Below are 18697 nucleotides of genomic sequence, written 5' to 3'. Positions count from 1 at the left end.
TCAATATGCTGCAATATCAGTTTATTGCAAAAAGTGCCTACTTCTTGCTGGGTTACATAAACAAAAACAAAATAGAAACCCCACTATTTATGGGAAAGAACAAGGAATGCCAGCTTTTCCTTTGTATCCAATGTCCATCAGTCAGATGCCTGCCCTCAAGAAACCAGAGTGGGGTTTTGAACCAAGCCTGATTACTCCGTTAGGCAGGTAACTTCTAAAATAGCATGCTTCACATCTTCTCTGCACATTTGTTAATATATAGCAATATAAAAATCAGTTTTGCACATGCGCTCCACAAAAGTAAAATGTGTGGTGGTGGTGGTGGCTGCCTGATGAAAGCATTGCATGGGCATGCCTTAACAGCGGTCAGGATGAAAGAAGAAGCGGGTGGAGCTGATCAAAGGGGGTTGAATTGCAGTAGAGAAGCAATGGTAAAATAAAAAGAACCCCTTTCTTTTTAGCCCAAAATTGTTTGATGTTTTTAGTATTTAACTAGACAAACAATGTCAAAAAGTGTACTCCTTAAAACACTGTGCAGATATGAATGTAGTTTAACTACCAATGAGCTACTGTAAAATATAGTTAAGCTCCTAGATTAATTACGTGTAGTGCACTACTCCCTAACACTACTCCTAACTTGCTGAATTCAAATAATGGGCGTGGCAGTCAAAAACATTAGGGCTGAGTAGCATCTAAGTGTGGGGGGGGGGGACTCATCCCAGACGAATGGAAAATGGCAGTTTGTGTCATTCCACGTCACAGTGTATTCGAGTGCAAATGCAGAATCCCTCCAACTTTCTCTCAAGGTAAATCAAGCTGCACTGGAAAGAGATAAGGCACCGGTGCGATGTGCTTGAACACGTCTTAGGATTTAGTGGTGATAAAGAAGGACGGCTAGGTGGTTACATCTCGTATATGTTTTGATCTCTGAAAGATAATACAAAGGGCGGTTACTGTCGAGGAGAAACACACACACGCACGCACGCACGCACACAAAGAGGGCCAGTTCCTTGCTTTGTCAAGTGATGTCATGCTCATTTCATCCCATTGGCTCGTGGGCTTTGTTGGCTACTTACCACCATCTAGTGTCTGAGCATGTGAAGCTGCTCCTCAGTGAGTGTCTTAAGACTTCTGGGACTCCTGGTTGTCTGCTAGCTATTTCTCAGCACTGTTGCCTTCATGGTCTTTTAGGAATCAGATGGTTTTACTGAATTATATATTTATAATCATTTTCTTTATGCATACATTTTTTCATATAAACACGTGCACCTCCAGACAGACATGCATTTAGGTGTTTAAGTTTGATTTCCATAACTGTGACCGAGTGCTGTCACTTGGGTTGAGTATGTGAGCCTGACTCTGGTCTGGTCTGACTGCGGTGAGGGCGAAGGTACCCATGCCTGTGTGTGTGTCTGACTGCGGTGAGGGCGAAGGTACCCATGCCTGTGTGTGTGTCTGACTGCGGTCCGGGTGCAGGTACCCATGCCTGTGTGTGTGTCTGACTGCGGTGAGGGTGCAGGTACCCATGCCTGTGTGTGTGTCTGACTGCGGTCCGGGTGCAGGTACCCATGCCTGTGTGTGTGTCTGACTGCGGTCCGGGTGCAGGTACCCATGCCTGTGTGTGTGTCTGACTGCGGTCCGGGTGCAGGTACCCATGCCTGTGTGTGTGAAGTGCAAGGGTGCGCTTCCCGAAGGGAAGTGTGACGGAGTGCCGGCACTATGTATGAGTATGTGCTCTGACTGCCATACCAATGAACAGGCATTGCATTGCGTTCAGGGTGCAGTTTGGTAACATTGCTTAACGCATAACAGGCATCCCTCACACATCCTCCAATTGATCCGGGTCTACTGGGTAGGAACCTGCACTCTGACCGCAACGCCAAAGAGCCAGGCGCGATGGCATAACAGTCAGAGCACATACTCTTCTGTAGTGATGGCACTCTGTCACACCAACCCTTTACAGAAACGATAGCTTATGGTCGAAAGTTCAAATGTCTTTTCCAATTATTGTGCTCCTAACAGGAAAGCTTCTCATGAGGACTGGGACAGGACATGAGCTTCTTCGTGTCTACTGTGTGGATAATGTAGCCACTTCAGGCGTTGAGGCCAGGTGTTCTTCTGTCCTTTTTGTGGGCATTCATGTTCGTCCCAAAGGGAGGGTTATGGAGGCAAGATTTTGGGGTCCCGTAAAACATAGTACCGAAACCCACCATCAGAGATGCTGATGACCAGTTCTGCAAGAGCATTACTTGATTTTAATGGGCACCTGTTATTTCTCTTTGTAATCTTAGATTGTCTACTGAACATAACTGTAATTGAAGTATTGCTATGTGCTCTGTGTACATGGCAAGGACGTAATTGGTGTTGAGTTTGTTGGGCTTGTAGCAGTCACCCTTGTCTGTTCATTGTTAGGGGCAGCACCTGGTCTCTGGCTTCAGATTGCGGGAAGTTTAGACCTTGGCTCCTGCTTAGTGAAATGCATACAATTAGTCCTGAGCACTGAGTTTGACAGACAGTTTTCGAGCGTCAGTAACCGTGAGACAGTCTCAGAGGCCTTCTTCAGCTGTGAGCCAGCTGGCTGAGTCTTGATCCTGTCGATCTCCCCCTGCTACTGAAGTCAGCTGCGAGTGGAGGCGTTTCAAGAGAGGGCTGCAGGGGGGGTTGCTCAAGTTGCATCCTGTTCTTGTTGGGTTGAAGTAAAGAATTTTCTCAGTCATTTTTGCAGTCAGCTTTAATTCCCTTGATGACCTTTGCACCTCCCCTCCCCCCATGACTTGGCTCTACACACCCACACACATACACACACACACACAACACACAACACACACACATAAACACACCCACACAAATACACACAACACACACACACATATATACACACACACACGTTTCCGCATTTTACTGTCTCCTATCTCTCCTCACACCCTCTTGTCACGTTAACAGATTTAGCCAGAAGCTACTAGCAACAGTGATACCAACACTTAACAACTTGACCCACCAGTTCTGAAAGTGTGGCTGCAGCTATCAACCCAAGTACACTACTTTCCATGAGGCTCCGTCTGTCATACCTTAAATGTTCTCCATGCAATTCATTCCTTATATCTAGTGTTAAGTTTATTTCTATTCATTCCTTAAATCTAGTGCTGGATTGTTTTCTATTTATTTATCAACAACTAACAACTTGAACCCCTAGTTCTGAATGTTGAACTCCAACCATCCGCCCGAGTAAACTCTTTTCCATGTTGCTTAGTTTGTTATTCCTTGGTGTTCTTTGTGCATGCATTCATATTCCCTGAATCTATTGTGGGGGATTATTTTTAATAGTTTCCTACATGTGTAGTCATTTTTCAGATGTTTCACTGAAAGCTTACTTGTAGTACAGGGAACACGCAGGTACAGATTTGTCATTATGATTGGTCCTTGGTGCTCCACCATTTTAAGTTACGGTATCTGATGTAATGATAAATAACGGCAAGTAAGTCTTCTCCCTTTCTTTAAATAGCCACTGTTGGTGGAGTCTGTCCTAATTAGATAACAAAAGACATTCACCTCTACCCCCCCCCCACCCCCACCTCTCCTGCCTGGCCCTAGTGAAAGAGAGTGAAGGAGAGAGAGGGAGAGAGAGGGAGAGAGAGGGAGAGAGAGGGAGAGAGAGAGAGAGAGAGAGAGAGGGCAGTGTGAGTCTCACCTGCTTTTTGACACACCACAGAGCACAGTGCCCTGAGTCAGCTATGCTGCATTGGCCCCTTCATTTTTGATTAGCTGGTTCAATCGCAGGGCAAGTGCAGAGGAAAGAGATAGAGAGAGAAAGAGGGAGAGAGAAAGAGAGAGAGAAAGAGGGAGAGAGCCACAGAGAGGGAATTAATGGGAGCCTCACTAGGCAGCGAGCGCGCCGAGCAACTGCTGGGAAGCGTTGTCATGACGACGTGTTCCGGGGTGGGGGTGGGGTGCCCGCCCAGTAGCTTGTGTGTCAGTGGGCACTCACTGTGAGAAGGGGAGGGAGCTGTGGAGCAAACGGAGCATACCCGAGCCACAATGTGATTGGTCACACCTCCCTTGTCTTTGTGTGGAGAGGAGCATTCTGGGTAAGACCCTGAAGTGAATGCTCATTTGTCTGAAGACAGCAGCCAAAAGAGCTACCTTTGAATCGCGCTTGGATTATTGAAGACATCGAAGCAGGAGAGGGGAAATATAAAAGGCCAAGGTACTGAATCTCTTTCATTCATTTCATTTTCTCCCTTCGAGCGCTGCGCTCTTCCTCCCCTTGTCTCGGTTGCGTATGTGTGTGTGGGTAAGAGTGTGTGTGCGCATTAATTAGGTTGTGTTACGTAGCAGGGCTGGCGTGAATCACAATAGAAGGGGGTGGGGTTGAGCAGGAGGTGCATGGACAAAGAGCGGCTGGCTGTGAGGGGAATGGCAGGGCGCAGAATTTTTCTCTCGTGCTCTCATCCCCCCACCCCCCTCCCCACACACACACACACACACTCACACACACACACACACATATTCCCTTCTCCTATCCTCCCCCCACAACTCATGCGTTTATGCGCCGTCACCGGACAGCAAAGAGTCTCTGGAGAAAAACCTAAATGTCTATGCATTCAGGGATCGCAATACGGAACCAGAGGTTCTTTTTTATACCCCTGCCCCCCCCCCCCCCCCCACACACACACACACATTCCGTCATAAGCTTAGTGTTTTGAAGAGGTCCCCTCGGATTCTCTCCTCCTCACGTCATGTCCTGACCTCTACAGTCTTGTCTCCGGTGAAAGACACCTCCTCTGCTGTTTGGTCCGCAAACCAGATAGAGAAAGCCAGAAAGAAGGAGTGGGGGTGGGGGGTATTTAAAGCTAGCTTTTTATTTGGTATTTTATTGTAAGGCTTGGGAGTCCTTGTGTAGTCGTTAGCCGGGAAAGAATGAGAATTGAATTGGTTAGGGGGGTGTGAGAGGTTTTGCCACTTTAAGACCCCCCCCCCCCCCCCCCCCCCTCCTCCACTACCACTCCGCAGCTGTGCTCTGCTCTGTGCTTGAGGGACCCCAGTCAGCCATGCTGGAGTGGGGGGTCGGGGAAACCAGGAGGGGTTGAGGGGTGTGTGTGTGTGTTGGGGGGGGGTGACAACTGGAGTTTGAATGAGAGCGAGAGCGAGCCCCAGACCTGTCTGGAACTGTCTGCCGGCCCCTGGCTCGCTCCTCTGGGGTTGAGGCACTGGCACTGGCACGCAGAGGAACATCACATGTTTTCTATCCAGCCCTTCTGTGCCCAGCGTATTGTTGACACGTCTGAATGAATGAGGTCACTTCCTCAGTCAGCCTCTCTCTGCTATTACTATGGCCATCCAGATAGAATAAGTCACATTTTAGTGTTAGCTTTTGTACACTTGGATTGCACTTGGAGAAGGCTTTTTTGGCGTGAAGAGGTGTAAGGGTGAAATATGTTAGTTGTACCACCTTTTGTGTTATTTTGTTTTTTCTAACACTTTTTAATGCGAGTTCTTAATATACATTTATTGTTAAATATGACTCCTTAGCCCACAAATTACCTTGTGAAATCCTACAACATTGCATGTTAGCATACGTTCAAACTTGATGTTTTTTTTTGTTTAAAAATTGGTCATTTTGGTGGGTCTGTAGGTGTACCTCTCCTCCAAAACAATGATTGAGTTGAGAGCCTAACAGTCAGAGCTAACAGATAGAGTGTGTTTTTACAGGTCTCAGATCAGGTTTCAGTTTTCCCTCCTGCCATTGTGATTCAGAGAGGCTTTGACTTGCTACAACTGATTCCTATCAGCCCATTCATCCCAGAGATGTTTGACTGTCAGCCAGATCAAAGGTCTGCAAACCAGGCCTGGAGAACCACCCCAAACAACATCCTCTCTGGTGCTGAAACAGCGGTTCAGCTGTTCCATGGAGGATCTTGGCAGTTTTCTGGGTGGGCAAAATAATCTGATGTCTAAAAACAAAACCTTAAAAAACTCCATTGCGGCTTAGCTGATACCTGAGAAAGTGCTATATCCAAGCCATGTGGAAACTGGTACACTTCTTCTACGTGTTGGTTTTTCCAATGAAACTAGGCCAGGATTCAACTTGGCCGTTCAGACGATTACACTGGGGGTATGCTGTATCTGCGTTTAATAACGGATTTGAAATAGCACATTTGTAATAAATTAGCTCTTCTGCTCAGCTTTGGAGCATTTGTTAGAGTTGTAGTTTGTCAGATAAAGTTAAGCAGCTAATATTGGTAATATTCTATTCTTCTATTTATGCAACCTTGTAAGTCACTTTGGATACAAGTGTGTTAAATTCTTTTTAGCCTTAACCAGCTAGGGTCTCCTTAATTTGGTTTGTGTCAATTATTTGTCGCTGTGTTATCGTTTGATCAGTTGCTATATTACAGAATGTAGAGTTGTAGCGTTGTCAAATTTTGATTCTAGGCTGTCAAGTTTCAATTGTGGCTAATAACTGCGTGTTTGCTCACAAAACAAGAAGCATCACCGTTATCTTCTTCAAACATGAGCTCCAACTGCTGCATGTGTGGTTTTTTTTAACCAACTGTAACCGTAGCCACTTCACCAGTTAAACCTGCTAGAGCCCGCTCTCGACCGCCCTGTCTCTTGTATGTCACCCTTTTTGTTCTAGTGAATATTACCTGCATGGCATGGAGCCCAGTTAAAACATCCGATTGCCTTGCATCTTCACCCTGCCCACTACAGCAGCGTGGCTAACATCTCTCGGACAGAGTACAGATACTCTTCTCCCTCTTACAAGCAGGAACTCAGGAGTTTCATCACATGGGTGCAAGTCTAGGGTGTCCTGTCTTTCACATGGACGAGTGAGGGTAATCAGCTTACTTCCTGCCCCCTCGCCAAGCCCCAGCATTAACCATGTGTTTTCCGTCCCCAAGCCAGAACTGGCCCGGCTTACCCCACCTTATGGAGCTCTGGGCTGAGCTGCTTAGGCCTGACACCAACCCCCGCGTTTACAGGCACCCCCACCTGTTCACAGTCACCCTCCAGGCCACAGGTGATTGGCTGCCGTGGGGACAGCTCTCGTGTTGGTGTGGTGGCCGTGGAAACCCCTTGGATTTGAGGCCAAGTAAAGGGAGCACCAAGTTTACTCTCACTCTCCCGTTGGGTTGCATGTCGGCCAAGTGTGATCTGAGATTTGGGTTTTGGCTGTGGTGCTTGTAGTTCCAGAGAGGCAATCAAGTCAGAAGTCGTCCTGCATCCACGACATTTTGACTGATGTGAACAGTTAACAGACAAATTATCTCCACATTAGGGAAATCATTTGCAAAGTATGTCATATGTTTAATGTACTGCATCTGTCGAGCAATCAATTGGCTATGAAATGATCAGGCGCTATATCAGATTTGAACCGCTTTGAAGCAGCTGGAGGTTCTGTCAGTTTAACTTTTGGCACGCACCAAACAAAGAAATGTTTTCCCAACTCTTCTCAATGATTTACTACAAGTTTATCCATCAAATGATTCAGTAAATATATGTGGTTAATCTCAATTTGCTTGTAATCCATTCTGTCGCATAAATGTTATAAATCTGTTACAAATAGATTCTCTTGGGGAAAAGTCCAGACATGCAAAGTTTCCAAGTCTGATATTTTTATTAAGGAACTATTGCATACGACATGAAGCTAATTCTTTTTTATCTTGCTAGCCTCACGTTACCGTACAGATTAATTGTTGAATACAGCCAAAGCCTCACAGGTTCAACAGTACAGCTATCATTCCAAACCTCTTGTGGAAACCTTATGCCTTTTTCACTATGTGGAGACAAAACATGCATGTCAGACTGCTGTGTTGTTCTTGTGAGTGGTGCCCAGTTGTGGGACAAAATCAAAGTGTCACTCTTTTCTTTACCAAGATGGGACTGATTCTTCGTTCACTATTAGTAACCAGACAAAATCAGACCTGTACTCTATCAAGAGCTTCCAGTCATCTCCGTATGGTCCCAGGCTCTTTAGACCAGTTCACCAAGCAGGTGTTTCTCCAGGCGTTATTGTTCTCTCTCTCTCTCTCTCTCTCTCTCTCTCTCTCTCTCTCTCTCTCTCTCTCATTCTCTCTGTCTGACTCTTTGTCCCTGTTCCTCTCTGTGCCCCTGCAGGTGATGTGTCTCCTATCAGCATGTCGCCTATCAGCCAGTCCCAGTTCATCCCGCTGGGGGAGATCCTGTGCCTGGCCATCTCGGCCATGAACGTGGCCCGCAAGGCCGTCAGTCAGGAGACCCTCGTCGATCATCTGGCAGCATGCTTCCCAGGTAACGGAGGCCTGTCCCCTTCATATGTTGATGTCACAGTGCTACTCTTCTCACATGTCTCACATTGCCCAATTTCCTTTTTGCATAAATGTTTCACAATGTGTCATTTACCTTTTCAGCTTTGTCTCCCAGAGCCCCTTACTTTTTCATATGTGTTTTGTAGTGTCCTATATGCCTTTTGAGACTTGTTTTTTAGTGTCCTATTCACGTTTGAAGACTTGTTTTGTAGTGTCCTATTCATGTTTGAAGACTTGTTTTGTAGTGTCCTATTCACGTCTGAAGAGTTGATTTGTAATCTCCCATGTGCTCTGTCTGACATGTTGCAAATGGTCCTATTTACTTGTTCACATGTGTTTCACAGTGTGGCCTTCTGTTTTTGTGGCTTCTTTGATAGTGTCCCATTTTCTCTCTGGTCTGTGGTTTACAATGGGACCATTGGCTTTTTCTGACATCTTTTGTTTATGTGACAGATGCTCTTATCTAAGAGATGATCTAACACACTTACCTAAGCAAGTGCAGAAGTGAGAGAGTAAGCAGAGACTGTAGTGTTTGATTAAATGTACATCAGGGTCAGAATTAGTGTCAGGATTATGATATCAAACCTGGCATCAACCACTGTTCTTACTTCACTGTGTTACTGGTTGTAATGCTTAACAGTTATGTAAAATGGAGGATATTATGTGGAATAAAGTCTGGAACATTATACTATTATCTTTCCATCTTTCTGAGCAAATTTCACTGTTGGTTAAAAGTAATATTCAAGGTAGTGTAAGTGGTAGGTTGTTTTTAAGGTCAACTCAATTAACTGTTTGGCATTCCAGTTAAATCCTCGAATCTGACAGTTAAAATGAATTGATGGGTAGGTTTCAGGTTTGCAGGAGATGAAGCACAAGAATAAGATACAGGCACCTGTACGAGTTTAGTGTCCGCACAGGATTGAGCCCCTCCGTTGGGATGTGGTTTGGCAGGATGTTTGTGTGCTGACAAACAAATACCCTAACAGATACTACTGCGGTTTCTACTGGCATGCTGGATGGAATATTGATCAGATTATTTTTTTGTGTCAGCAATCTTTGTCTTTTTGACATCACTGAAGTGACTTTCATAATTCAAAATCAAAATCTTGAATATACATTCAGGAGATATTTGTATTCTGTCTGAAGCCAAAAGACTCTTTCGAAAAGACTGAAATGAGTATAAGAGGAAAAAATGTATCAAGTGAGAGGAAACAACATGATCAGGAGAACAAATCTGCCCTGGGATTTTCTACCAGATGCAAGATTAATGCCTGAACCTCAGAATGAATGAATCCCTTGCTGAGAGTAACTGGAAGAGAGGCTTGCCATGAGCAGCAGTCCTTGGTCACCCCAGTGTCGGAGTGATTTCCTCCAGATGTGGTCATTACAGAGCTCAGTGAAATATGCATTTCAAATATGAGGCACTCTGCCACGGGGAAAGTGCATTTTACCGGTGACTAACGAGTATTTAGGAACAATTTACTGCAGGCAGGAAGGTTTTCAACCTTACTCAAGGTGGTACTTAAAATGAGTGAAATTCATGTCTTTCCCCAGGTATTCCTCATGGCCTCACCACATGCTGGGTTTATCTCGCACGAGCATGGAAAAAAATGAAAGCAGGTCATAGTCATGCTTCTCCTGTCAGGAGGCCTCGCGTCTGTGTGGCACTGTTGAGGTCCCAGCTGTGATAATGATATATAAGCTGTTGATTCACATTCATATTTACACATATTCATTTAGCAGACACAACTGACTGTGCAATTAAGGTATACATGTTGTCAATGGAGGACAGGCACACAGGAACTTCGAGGATAGAGTCCTCACTGTATTTCTTGCCATTTCATCTCCTCTAAAACTGTGGAGTTTCTACTGTCGTATCGGTAGTGTAAATAGTTAAGTATATAAAACTCTTGTAAAAAAAACATTTGATGTTGCAAATAAACCTCTTCAGCCATGCATGAGCAATCTTTTAGGCAATGGCTACTGTTTACCTTTTTTTGCAATATAAGAAGACACCAGACTATTTAGTAGTAATAAAGTCAAACAAGTTTGAGCTGTTTCAGGCCTTCATGGCACGAAGGGTTGTGCAACCGTCCAAAACATGTGACACACATAAAGCTAATTAAATCATCCAAACTAAATCCTTGTGCAAGACTGCAAACCAGAATCTAACCACAATAAAAAGAGACCTTACTCTGCTAGTGGTCTACTGCTAATACATGCACATCTTCCATGAGTATGTACTTTTCTGACTTCCTCTTAAGATTTTGCAGACAAATAAAACCCTTTTCAGTTCCGTATCACCTCGTTTCCTCAAACTATTCTTTAGAGTCAAGTAGCATTCTTAGCGCAGCCACTAGCCAACAGCTAACACAATCTTCCAAGTTTTGCGTGAGTCCTGGTCTTAATTGGACGACTGAGTGTGTGCTGGGTGGAGGATGCTGTCTTCGACTCATCCTCAGAGGGATCAAGGCCAGTGCTTCTGTCAGATTAGGATGACGATGATCCAAGGTACCGAAGATGAAGTCATGGGTCTGTCATGGGACACTTTAGTCTAGTGATGCTGTGGGGTTAAATTGACAGAATCAGTGTCCGATCATGTAGAAACAGAGACTGAACCTAATCTGTTTGGGTCTTTTATGTATACTTTACATATGTAAGCTGAGACATGATGAGGACTCAACATGGCCCTGCTGTCTCTTTAGATTAAAACAAGAAAACTGATCATTTCTGAATGAAAATCATTTATGTTAGTAAGAGTAGACAAATGCACTTGAAGCTAACGACTAATGGTAGCATGGTTACACAGTAACATTTCTGGCAAGTGAAAATTAAGGAATCAAGGGTGGCGAACTAGTTCTGGACAGGACCTAACTATGATGTAGAGGGTGTTGCAAGTGCGTGGTTTAGTGATAAACCTTGGTAAGTGAACTCTGAGGAAGTGGTTAACCTCTCATTAGAAGAGCCCTGGCTTTGTTTTGCATGGAGAGTGACGCTATGGGGCTCTTCTATTTTGGAGGTTTACCACTCTCGCTCAGGTAACTTTGCCAGGCTCGTCACTAATCCGTGTTCTTGGGATACCCTCCTGGTTCCAAATCTGAGATGCGTTCAAATTCCGTGAATGTTTGACACAAAATACATAAAAAAAAAAAAAAAAGTTTTGTGTGAACATTACAAATTGTACGATTTAAACTATAAGAGTAGGCCAGCGTCCATGTATGTTTGCAGATAACTACCCCATTCATGTGTGTTTGCAAACTGTTCGCAGTCCAAGCAAAGGAAAAAAATAGTTTGAAAACCATTTGCCTTTGTTTGTATTTTGAACGCACCTCTGGCTCTGACTCCAGCCACTGGTCTGGACCAGATCTGGTCCTAAACGGCAGGATCTGTGTCGTCTGTGTTCCTCCTTTGAGACTGCCACACTATAGAGGAGCTGTATGTCTAGTCTGGCTCTTCCTGACTTTTGGTAATCGTTTTCTTTCATATGAAATCGGTGATGAATGCAGCTAGACTCGGCACGTTATTTACCATCTTAAACACAACACAAAGAGAGGGAGAGCACACTCCCCTAACACTGGATTTGTTCACAGGGTCTGTTTCTCTCTGGGAATACTTTTGTTTTAAATTCTTGGAGAAGAAGAACAAATGGAGGCTGTAGTACTGAACTGGGCTGTCAGAGACAGTGGCATGATGTAATGGTAGGCAACCCCCCGACAAGTTCAAGCTCTTTATTGTATAGAATGGGAGCCTGCCGGTTTGATCTTTTGTCTGCAGGCTGTGTGTGTGTGTGTGTGTGTGTGTGTGTGTGTGTGGGGGGGGGGGGGTGTTTGGACAGCCTATATTTGCAATCCACCCGGCTTTATTACTATCTTCAGGTTGAAGTCATGCGGATTCAAGCGGTGTTGTGCAAAGATTAGAACACAACAAATATATTACGGCAGGAAAATCCCTCCCAGATCCAGCTTTTCTCACACGCACACAATCTGTGCGAGGACACTAATAGTTTAGAGTCTCTGACTTACCAGCTATGTGACATTGGTGCAGCTCTGATGAAAAGGAAAACATTGAAGTACCACGCTCCATGCTTTTAATCTGCATCCTGATATTGCATAGAGGACTTAATGGGACTTTACCGGATGGGAGGATGCTTTTTCTTCTTTTCTTTTTTTTGTGTGTGTGCTGCAGCGTGTAGTCGCAGTCGGAGGGGGGTTGCATCACATGGGACTGGTGGAAAGGGCACCATGATGAAACAGGGAGAAATACTTTAGATGCAGCGGAGTGACGGTGCACTCTGACGTAGACCAACGGAGGCTAAGGGGAGGGAGCTGTTTATTAAGCCCTGTGCCAAAGATATTCCCATGCTCTAGAGACCAATGGATATATGGAATCCATATTTAAATAATTGATGACTAATAATAACAGTTACACTATAAATGTGATACACACAAGGGGATCGTTTGTTGTTTTTCCCCAATCGTTTTTTTCATGATCTCAGTCTTTACCAAAAATTAAGAATGCCCATATAATGTGTTATGGCACATATGGAAAAAAAGTGTTCTTTTTGAACAGTAACATCATCTTTATTTATGAAATGTTCTGCTCACCTGATTAAATGTCTTTAAGCTCTTCCATTCAAAAGTTATATTCTATGTGTTGTTAATCCTGCCGCTGAGCTCAATCACCTAAATCCTATTCTGTGTCGCACGCAGGTGTGCCCACTCCCAGCCCGGAGATCCTGCGGCATACGCTGAACATATTGGTGCGTGAGCGCAAGATCTACCCCAGCCCCGAGGGCTACTTCATCGTGACGCCGCAGACGTACTTCATCACGCCGTCCCTCATCCGCAGCAGCAGCAAGTGGTACCATCTGGACGAGCGGATACCAGAGCACCTGCAACAGCAGCCCCAGCCGCTGCAGCACCTGCAGTCGCCTCAGCAGTGCACGTCCCCTCACGCCGGAGCCATGACCCCTTCCTCCTCGGGATGCGTGAGGGAGAGGTCCCACCACAAGAACCACAGCGAACCTTACGTCGTCGGCTACCGGGAGGAGGCTCCTGGTCACCATCACCAACACTCTTCCACATTGCAGAGGAGGATAGCCAAGGAGCACCGGGACCTCCACCCCTCTCCTCCAACACAACATCCCCAGGCTTTGCCGCCGCCCACGGAGAAGACCAAGAGCACCCTTAGCTTCCCGTTCAAGAGTGACACGATGGGTAAACACAAAGACAGCAGCAGCAGCAGCACTGGTGTTGGTGGGAGCGAGAAGCAGTCCAAGAAGTTTGGCCTCAAGCTCTTCCGCCTAAGCTTCAAGAAGGACAAGACCAAGCAGCTGGCTACTTTCTCTGCCCAGTTCCCACCTGAGGAGTGGCCCCTGCGGGACGAGGAGACGCCCACGACGGTGCCGCGGGATGTGGAGATGGAGATCATCCGGCGGATCAACCCGGACCTGACGGTGGAGAACCTGGCGCGGCACACTGCGGTGATGAAGAGGCTGGAGGAGGAGAAGGCGCAGCGCAGCAAGGCTAGCTCTTCTGCCAAGCAGAGCGGCCGCAGCAAGCGCAGCCGCAGCCACCGCAAGGTGCCGCAGGGCAAGCCTTCGCGCTCCCACAGCAAGACACGGGTTTTTCGGGGCAACCCGTCCGAAGGATCGAACTTGGACCTAGCGGCAGAGCGTGAGTACCGGGACTACCGCTTCTACAGCTCGTCGCTAGTGCGGTCGCCGCGTGAAGCGATGTACTCCATGGAGCGCAACCGGGGGAAGCACATGGTGCACAGCAACCCCAACATTGTGGAGTCGCACTTCACCACAGCGCCGGAGTGGGATGTGTCTGGTGAGCTTGCCAAGCGGCGGACAGAGGTGCCCTTCCCTGAGCCGTCCAGGGCATCCAACCACTCCAAGGTCCACCGCAGCCACAGTCATACCCAGGAGAGGAAGTCCCGCAACGAGAGGTCGGACAAGGCCAAAGAAAGATCCCGCTCCATGGACAATTCCAAGGGGCCATTGGGGGGCCCCTTTTTGGACATGCCGGAGGACTATGAGTTTAGCCCCGAGGATGGGAGTCGGTACTATACCGACGATGGGACACTTAGGGCTTCGGCCCAGGCCGCCCATTTCTCCCGAGGCCTGCTCTCTGCTGCTAATTTAAGTCCGGACGTTTTTGTGCCTGACATGGGAAGGGTAACGCTCGAGAGCACAGGGTTTTGTCAGCCAATGCAAAAGAGTAGAAGCCGAGACAGTTTACAGCCGATCTACAGCGAAATGAAACCCATTTTGCCGAAGCCGTCCGCTGCCGACGAGAACTACTTCCAATGCAACACACTGAATGAAGGGGTCCTTCCCGGGCCTTCCCCGCACAACTTTGCAATGGACGTCCTGCGAATGGGCATGCACGCCGAACGACAGACCCCCATCCTCACCTCCCTTCATCCTGTGGAATATAAAGACGACACTGCAAATGGACAGGGTGGCATGTCTCTACAGGTGCCTAGTCAGGCACTCGAACCCTTGCCAAATGGACGATTTTTGCACCAGCCCCCCTCTGATATGAACAAGGGAGACAAAATAGCAGATGTCTATAACCAGGAAACGCTGCTCAAACCACCTGACTTCGTGGACAGTGGTTACCCAGAGCTCGGCACTCTTTGCACCACCGCAACAACACACACCAAGGCCCCAGACGCTGTTGATGGTCAAGAGCGGTTCGAAAAGCCCCGATCCCTGCCTCCCTCACCATGCCGAGAACAGGCTGCGTGCGCGGACCCAAGTGCCAACACCACCTACGACTACTACAACGTGTCAGACGACGACTCCGAGGAGGCGTCCCGTAAGACGGCCCGAGAGGAGAAGGCAATGGAGGAGGGGGGCACCATGCAGTGGCTCCTGGAGAGGGAGCGTGACCGTGACCTCCAGAGGAAGTTCGAGAAGAACCTCACCTTCCCAGGCCCCAAGGAGAGTGAGAACGGCAGCAGCCAGAAGTCGGCCCACTCCACACGACTTGACAGTATGGACAGCAGCAGTGTGACTGTGGACAGTGGATTTAACTCGCCACGGTAAGACGTAGTTCGCTTTAGAGGGACGGCCCGATACATGCGGTACACACTGACGGCAGGGTAAAGGAGTTGTTTTTTTATTCTGTGAATATTCAAATGTGTAAGTATGATGTGTGATGCTGCATTTTTCAACCCAAGACTTCCTGTATGACATAGAATTCAAGTGAACATGACCCATGTGTCCTGTGTTTTATTGGTGGTAAAGCCCTGTTCAAAAAAAAGGCTTATTAAATATTCCTTGCCCCCTTTCAAACACCATGATCCAATTTTCCAAGTGAACCACTACCTGTTTTGTCTTTGCTTTTTTCTGTGAATTTGAACATTTGTTTACAAAGTCTCTTTTTGTTCATATTTGGTTTTGTTTGTTGTTACGTATTTGTGTGGTTTTGTTTTCGTTGCAGTCACTCATGTCCAAGTCGAGTCCCCTTTGCTTTTGTTTATTCTATGACTCAGATTGTGTGGTGTGTAAAGAACAACCATCTTCCACAACTTTAGCTTATTAGTTTTCTCTCAGTTTACAAAGTTTGGGTGAAAGCTGTGTTGTCATTAGGCACTGCTGTAACATGACTGTGTGCAGTTCTCCACTAAAGGATGTTCTCCTCCATATGTCTTGGTCCTCATACCACACCATCCAACCTGAGCTCTGTGTCTCCCACTCCCTGACTCCCTGATACCCTTGTGATGCCACTGAGTTGTCTGTGATGGTGACCTCTCCTTGTCTGTGACTCTCCCGTCCCAGCCGTGACCCAGACTAGTGATCTACTGGTCAACCCCCTGAAGTGATTTGTATGGACGTTGCTGAGAAACATGGACTGAATACATTTTATACAAATGATAGTAAAATTTCGTATTTGTCTTTATCTGAAAACCCTACCTGTAAAAGTGCATCCTCTTCTGTAGGTTTCTCAGATGTTTCAGACAATGTGAACAAAATGTTGTCCAGTATATCATTAGCCTGACTATCAAGACTTTTTAGGACATGGGTTAACTTACTTTCATCAGAACTTTAACTGACCCTCAAATACATCACTTGGGTTCAGCAGCTCTGTTTACATAAAGGAACATGTTAAGAGGAAGTGGCAATTTAGGTCACATGATTCGAAGCACTGGGCCATCTCTCTCAGGTTACAGTAAACTACAGCTGGGAGTGAATGTCTGCACAGACAGACAGCCTGCATAACAAGTGCCAATACATTTTCTAACTGATCAGTATCATGCAGTTCTTCTCACATCCTCAGAAGAAAAATATGTTCTGTCTGTCGTTACATTTTTGCAAGTGTTCAACTGTATTTTTAAGTTGCTAATTAAAGTATGTTTTTTTTTCATAGTATCTAGGCTATGTCATCTCTGTGTTAGTCCCTGTGTTGTTTTGTGCTGAATTCATCGCTGTCCCCACCCTCCCTTCCCTTCATTCTCATCTTTTCCCCTTACTTTTGCTCAATTATTTGTGTGCTAAATGAAACATCCAATGACGTATTTACAAATAGGATCCATATTGAAGTAGAATATTCTCCCTCACAAGTGTATTTACACTGAAATCACTGTAATATTTCACCATTTTTTGTGGGTTGGATGATTTACATGCTGCTAATAATTCACACATTCTCTGTTTGCAATATTTTCCCACACACAGACGATAAGTGTTCACCACAACATAGAGTCATCGGCACAGTCAATCCATCATGTTTTCTGACAATTTGCAAGGATTTGCTGTCCTAGTCTTTAAATCATTTTAGTTGATCAAAAGTTGACATTCAGCCAAGTTGAAAGGCTTGTTAGGATTTCACACAAGATATTACTAGCTGTAATATTTCAGGGAATTATATTAAATCACAGCTTTTCAACACCTCAGCTGCTGGAAAGATCCATGTCTTCATTTTAATTAGCTTGGCTAACATTGTGCATTCTTCTTTCGGCTCAGAAACAAAACACTAAACAGAATAACCAGATGTGCACTTAAATATATGTTTCACATGTGATATAGCGGTCACTAGAATTTTGACTTCCCATAAAAACCCACTAAAAGAAGCTGGTTCTCATCTATCCAGTATACAATCAGATACTCATGCTACAGGGGTATTGATGAAATATAGCACTAAGCAATTCTTACCCTCAGCTACAAAGTGTTTTATACTTCTACTACATCTGTCAGTCTACTCATAATGCACAGATGCTAACACCCTAGTGTTTCAGCTTCATAGTAGTTGATCAAAATCATAATAGATTATATTAGTTGATTAGACTTGGCGAGTTTGAAAGATTTTTGTTGGGTATTCACACAAGATGTGCAAACATTACTGGCTGTAATATTTACAGGAATTATAACAAATCACAGCTTGACATTTGTTTGGATTGAATATTGCTGATCCCTCAAATCCCTTCATGGGTGGCTTGTTCCATCTATGATCGATGGGGGCACAGTCGATCATTCCGCTTTCCAGAAAGTTCTAAGAACACATTAGTGAACCACTGAACCATATTAGTTCAGACAACAACACATATGGCAGTGAACACAATCAAACTCACATCTGTAGTAATGGTTTGGGGAATTTGTCCGATTGACGTATCACACTGGTTTAAACCTGGATCTGATTTTAACTCTCAAAACGGATCAACATACTTACTATAGACACGCAACTTTGTTTTATCGTTATTGGTTTAAAGAAATGTTTTTTTTTTTTTTTTTTTTAAGTTAGGAGGATTCAGCTGGAGAAGTATTGCCAGTTTAGTGGTTTATATAATAGCAGGCGAGGTCTTCAAAAATGTCCAAGCAATATAAAATGTATTATTCCTTTCAACTCAAAATTCATGACGGTCAGACTTGATCTTTCTCCGTCATTGTCTTAACCCTTGTTTTGTACCTCCTCTTCTTGTGCATCTCTTCTTTTCCTTCATTTCCCTCCTTTCCTCGTGTACAGTAGTCTGTCTGTATGGCGTCCTATTTGTAGTCTGCATGCAGAGACCCCCCTCAACCTAACCCTAGGTCCCTCCGATGGGAGCAAAGCTTCCCCAAAGCCATCTGTTTCTGTAATTATCTGTTGACATTGCTGTGTAAACACAGGAAGCTCATTTACAATCTATCATCTTTTTAGTCTGCTCGGCCTGCTTCTTTCTTCTGTTTCATTCTCTTTCTCTGGCTTTTTCTTCTCTTTTGTCTTTTGTATTCTTCACTTAGCACGCGGGAGAGCCTGGCCTCGAACACGTCCAGCACCGTGGAGAGTAGCAGGCGTCAGAATCTGGCCTTGAGTCCTCGGCACACCAGCGGCAACCCCCCGCCCTATCCCTATCGGCACCCCCCTGAAGCGCCCAACGCTCGAACTGAGAGGACACAAAAAGCATCCATCACAAGTGTATAA

The 18697-nt window shown here is 45.5% G+C and overlaps 1 protein-coding gene across 1 annotated transcript in view; it reads left to right on the top strand.

Annotated features, from left to right (window-relative positions):
* Positions 1–18697, top strand: part of stox2b (storkhead box 2b) — a gene marked incomplete at both ends in the record, with an annotated part of 57241 nt that extends 38544 nt beyond the window's left edge. Inside the window, 3 exons of the mRNA XM_080840582.1 lie at positions 8119–8271; positions 12998–15341; positions 18517–18697. Of these exons, the coding sequence (XP_080696708.1) occupies positions 8119–8271; positions 12998–15341; positions 18517–18697 (2678 nt within the window). The remainder of the gene's footprint in view (positions 1–8118; positions 8272–12997; positions 15342–18516) is intronic.

Source organism: Sprattus sprattus, assembly GCF_963457725.1.
Source record: "Sprattus sprattus genome assembly, chromosome: 6".
NCBI classification, from domain to species: domain Eukaryota; kingdom Metazoa; phylum Chordata; class Actinopteri; order Clupeiformes; family Clupeidae; genus Sprattus; species Sprattus sprattus.
This window is presented reverse-complemented; position numbering and strand designations above follow the sequence as displayed.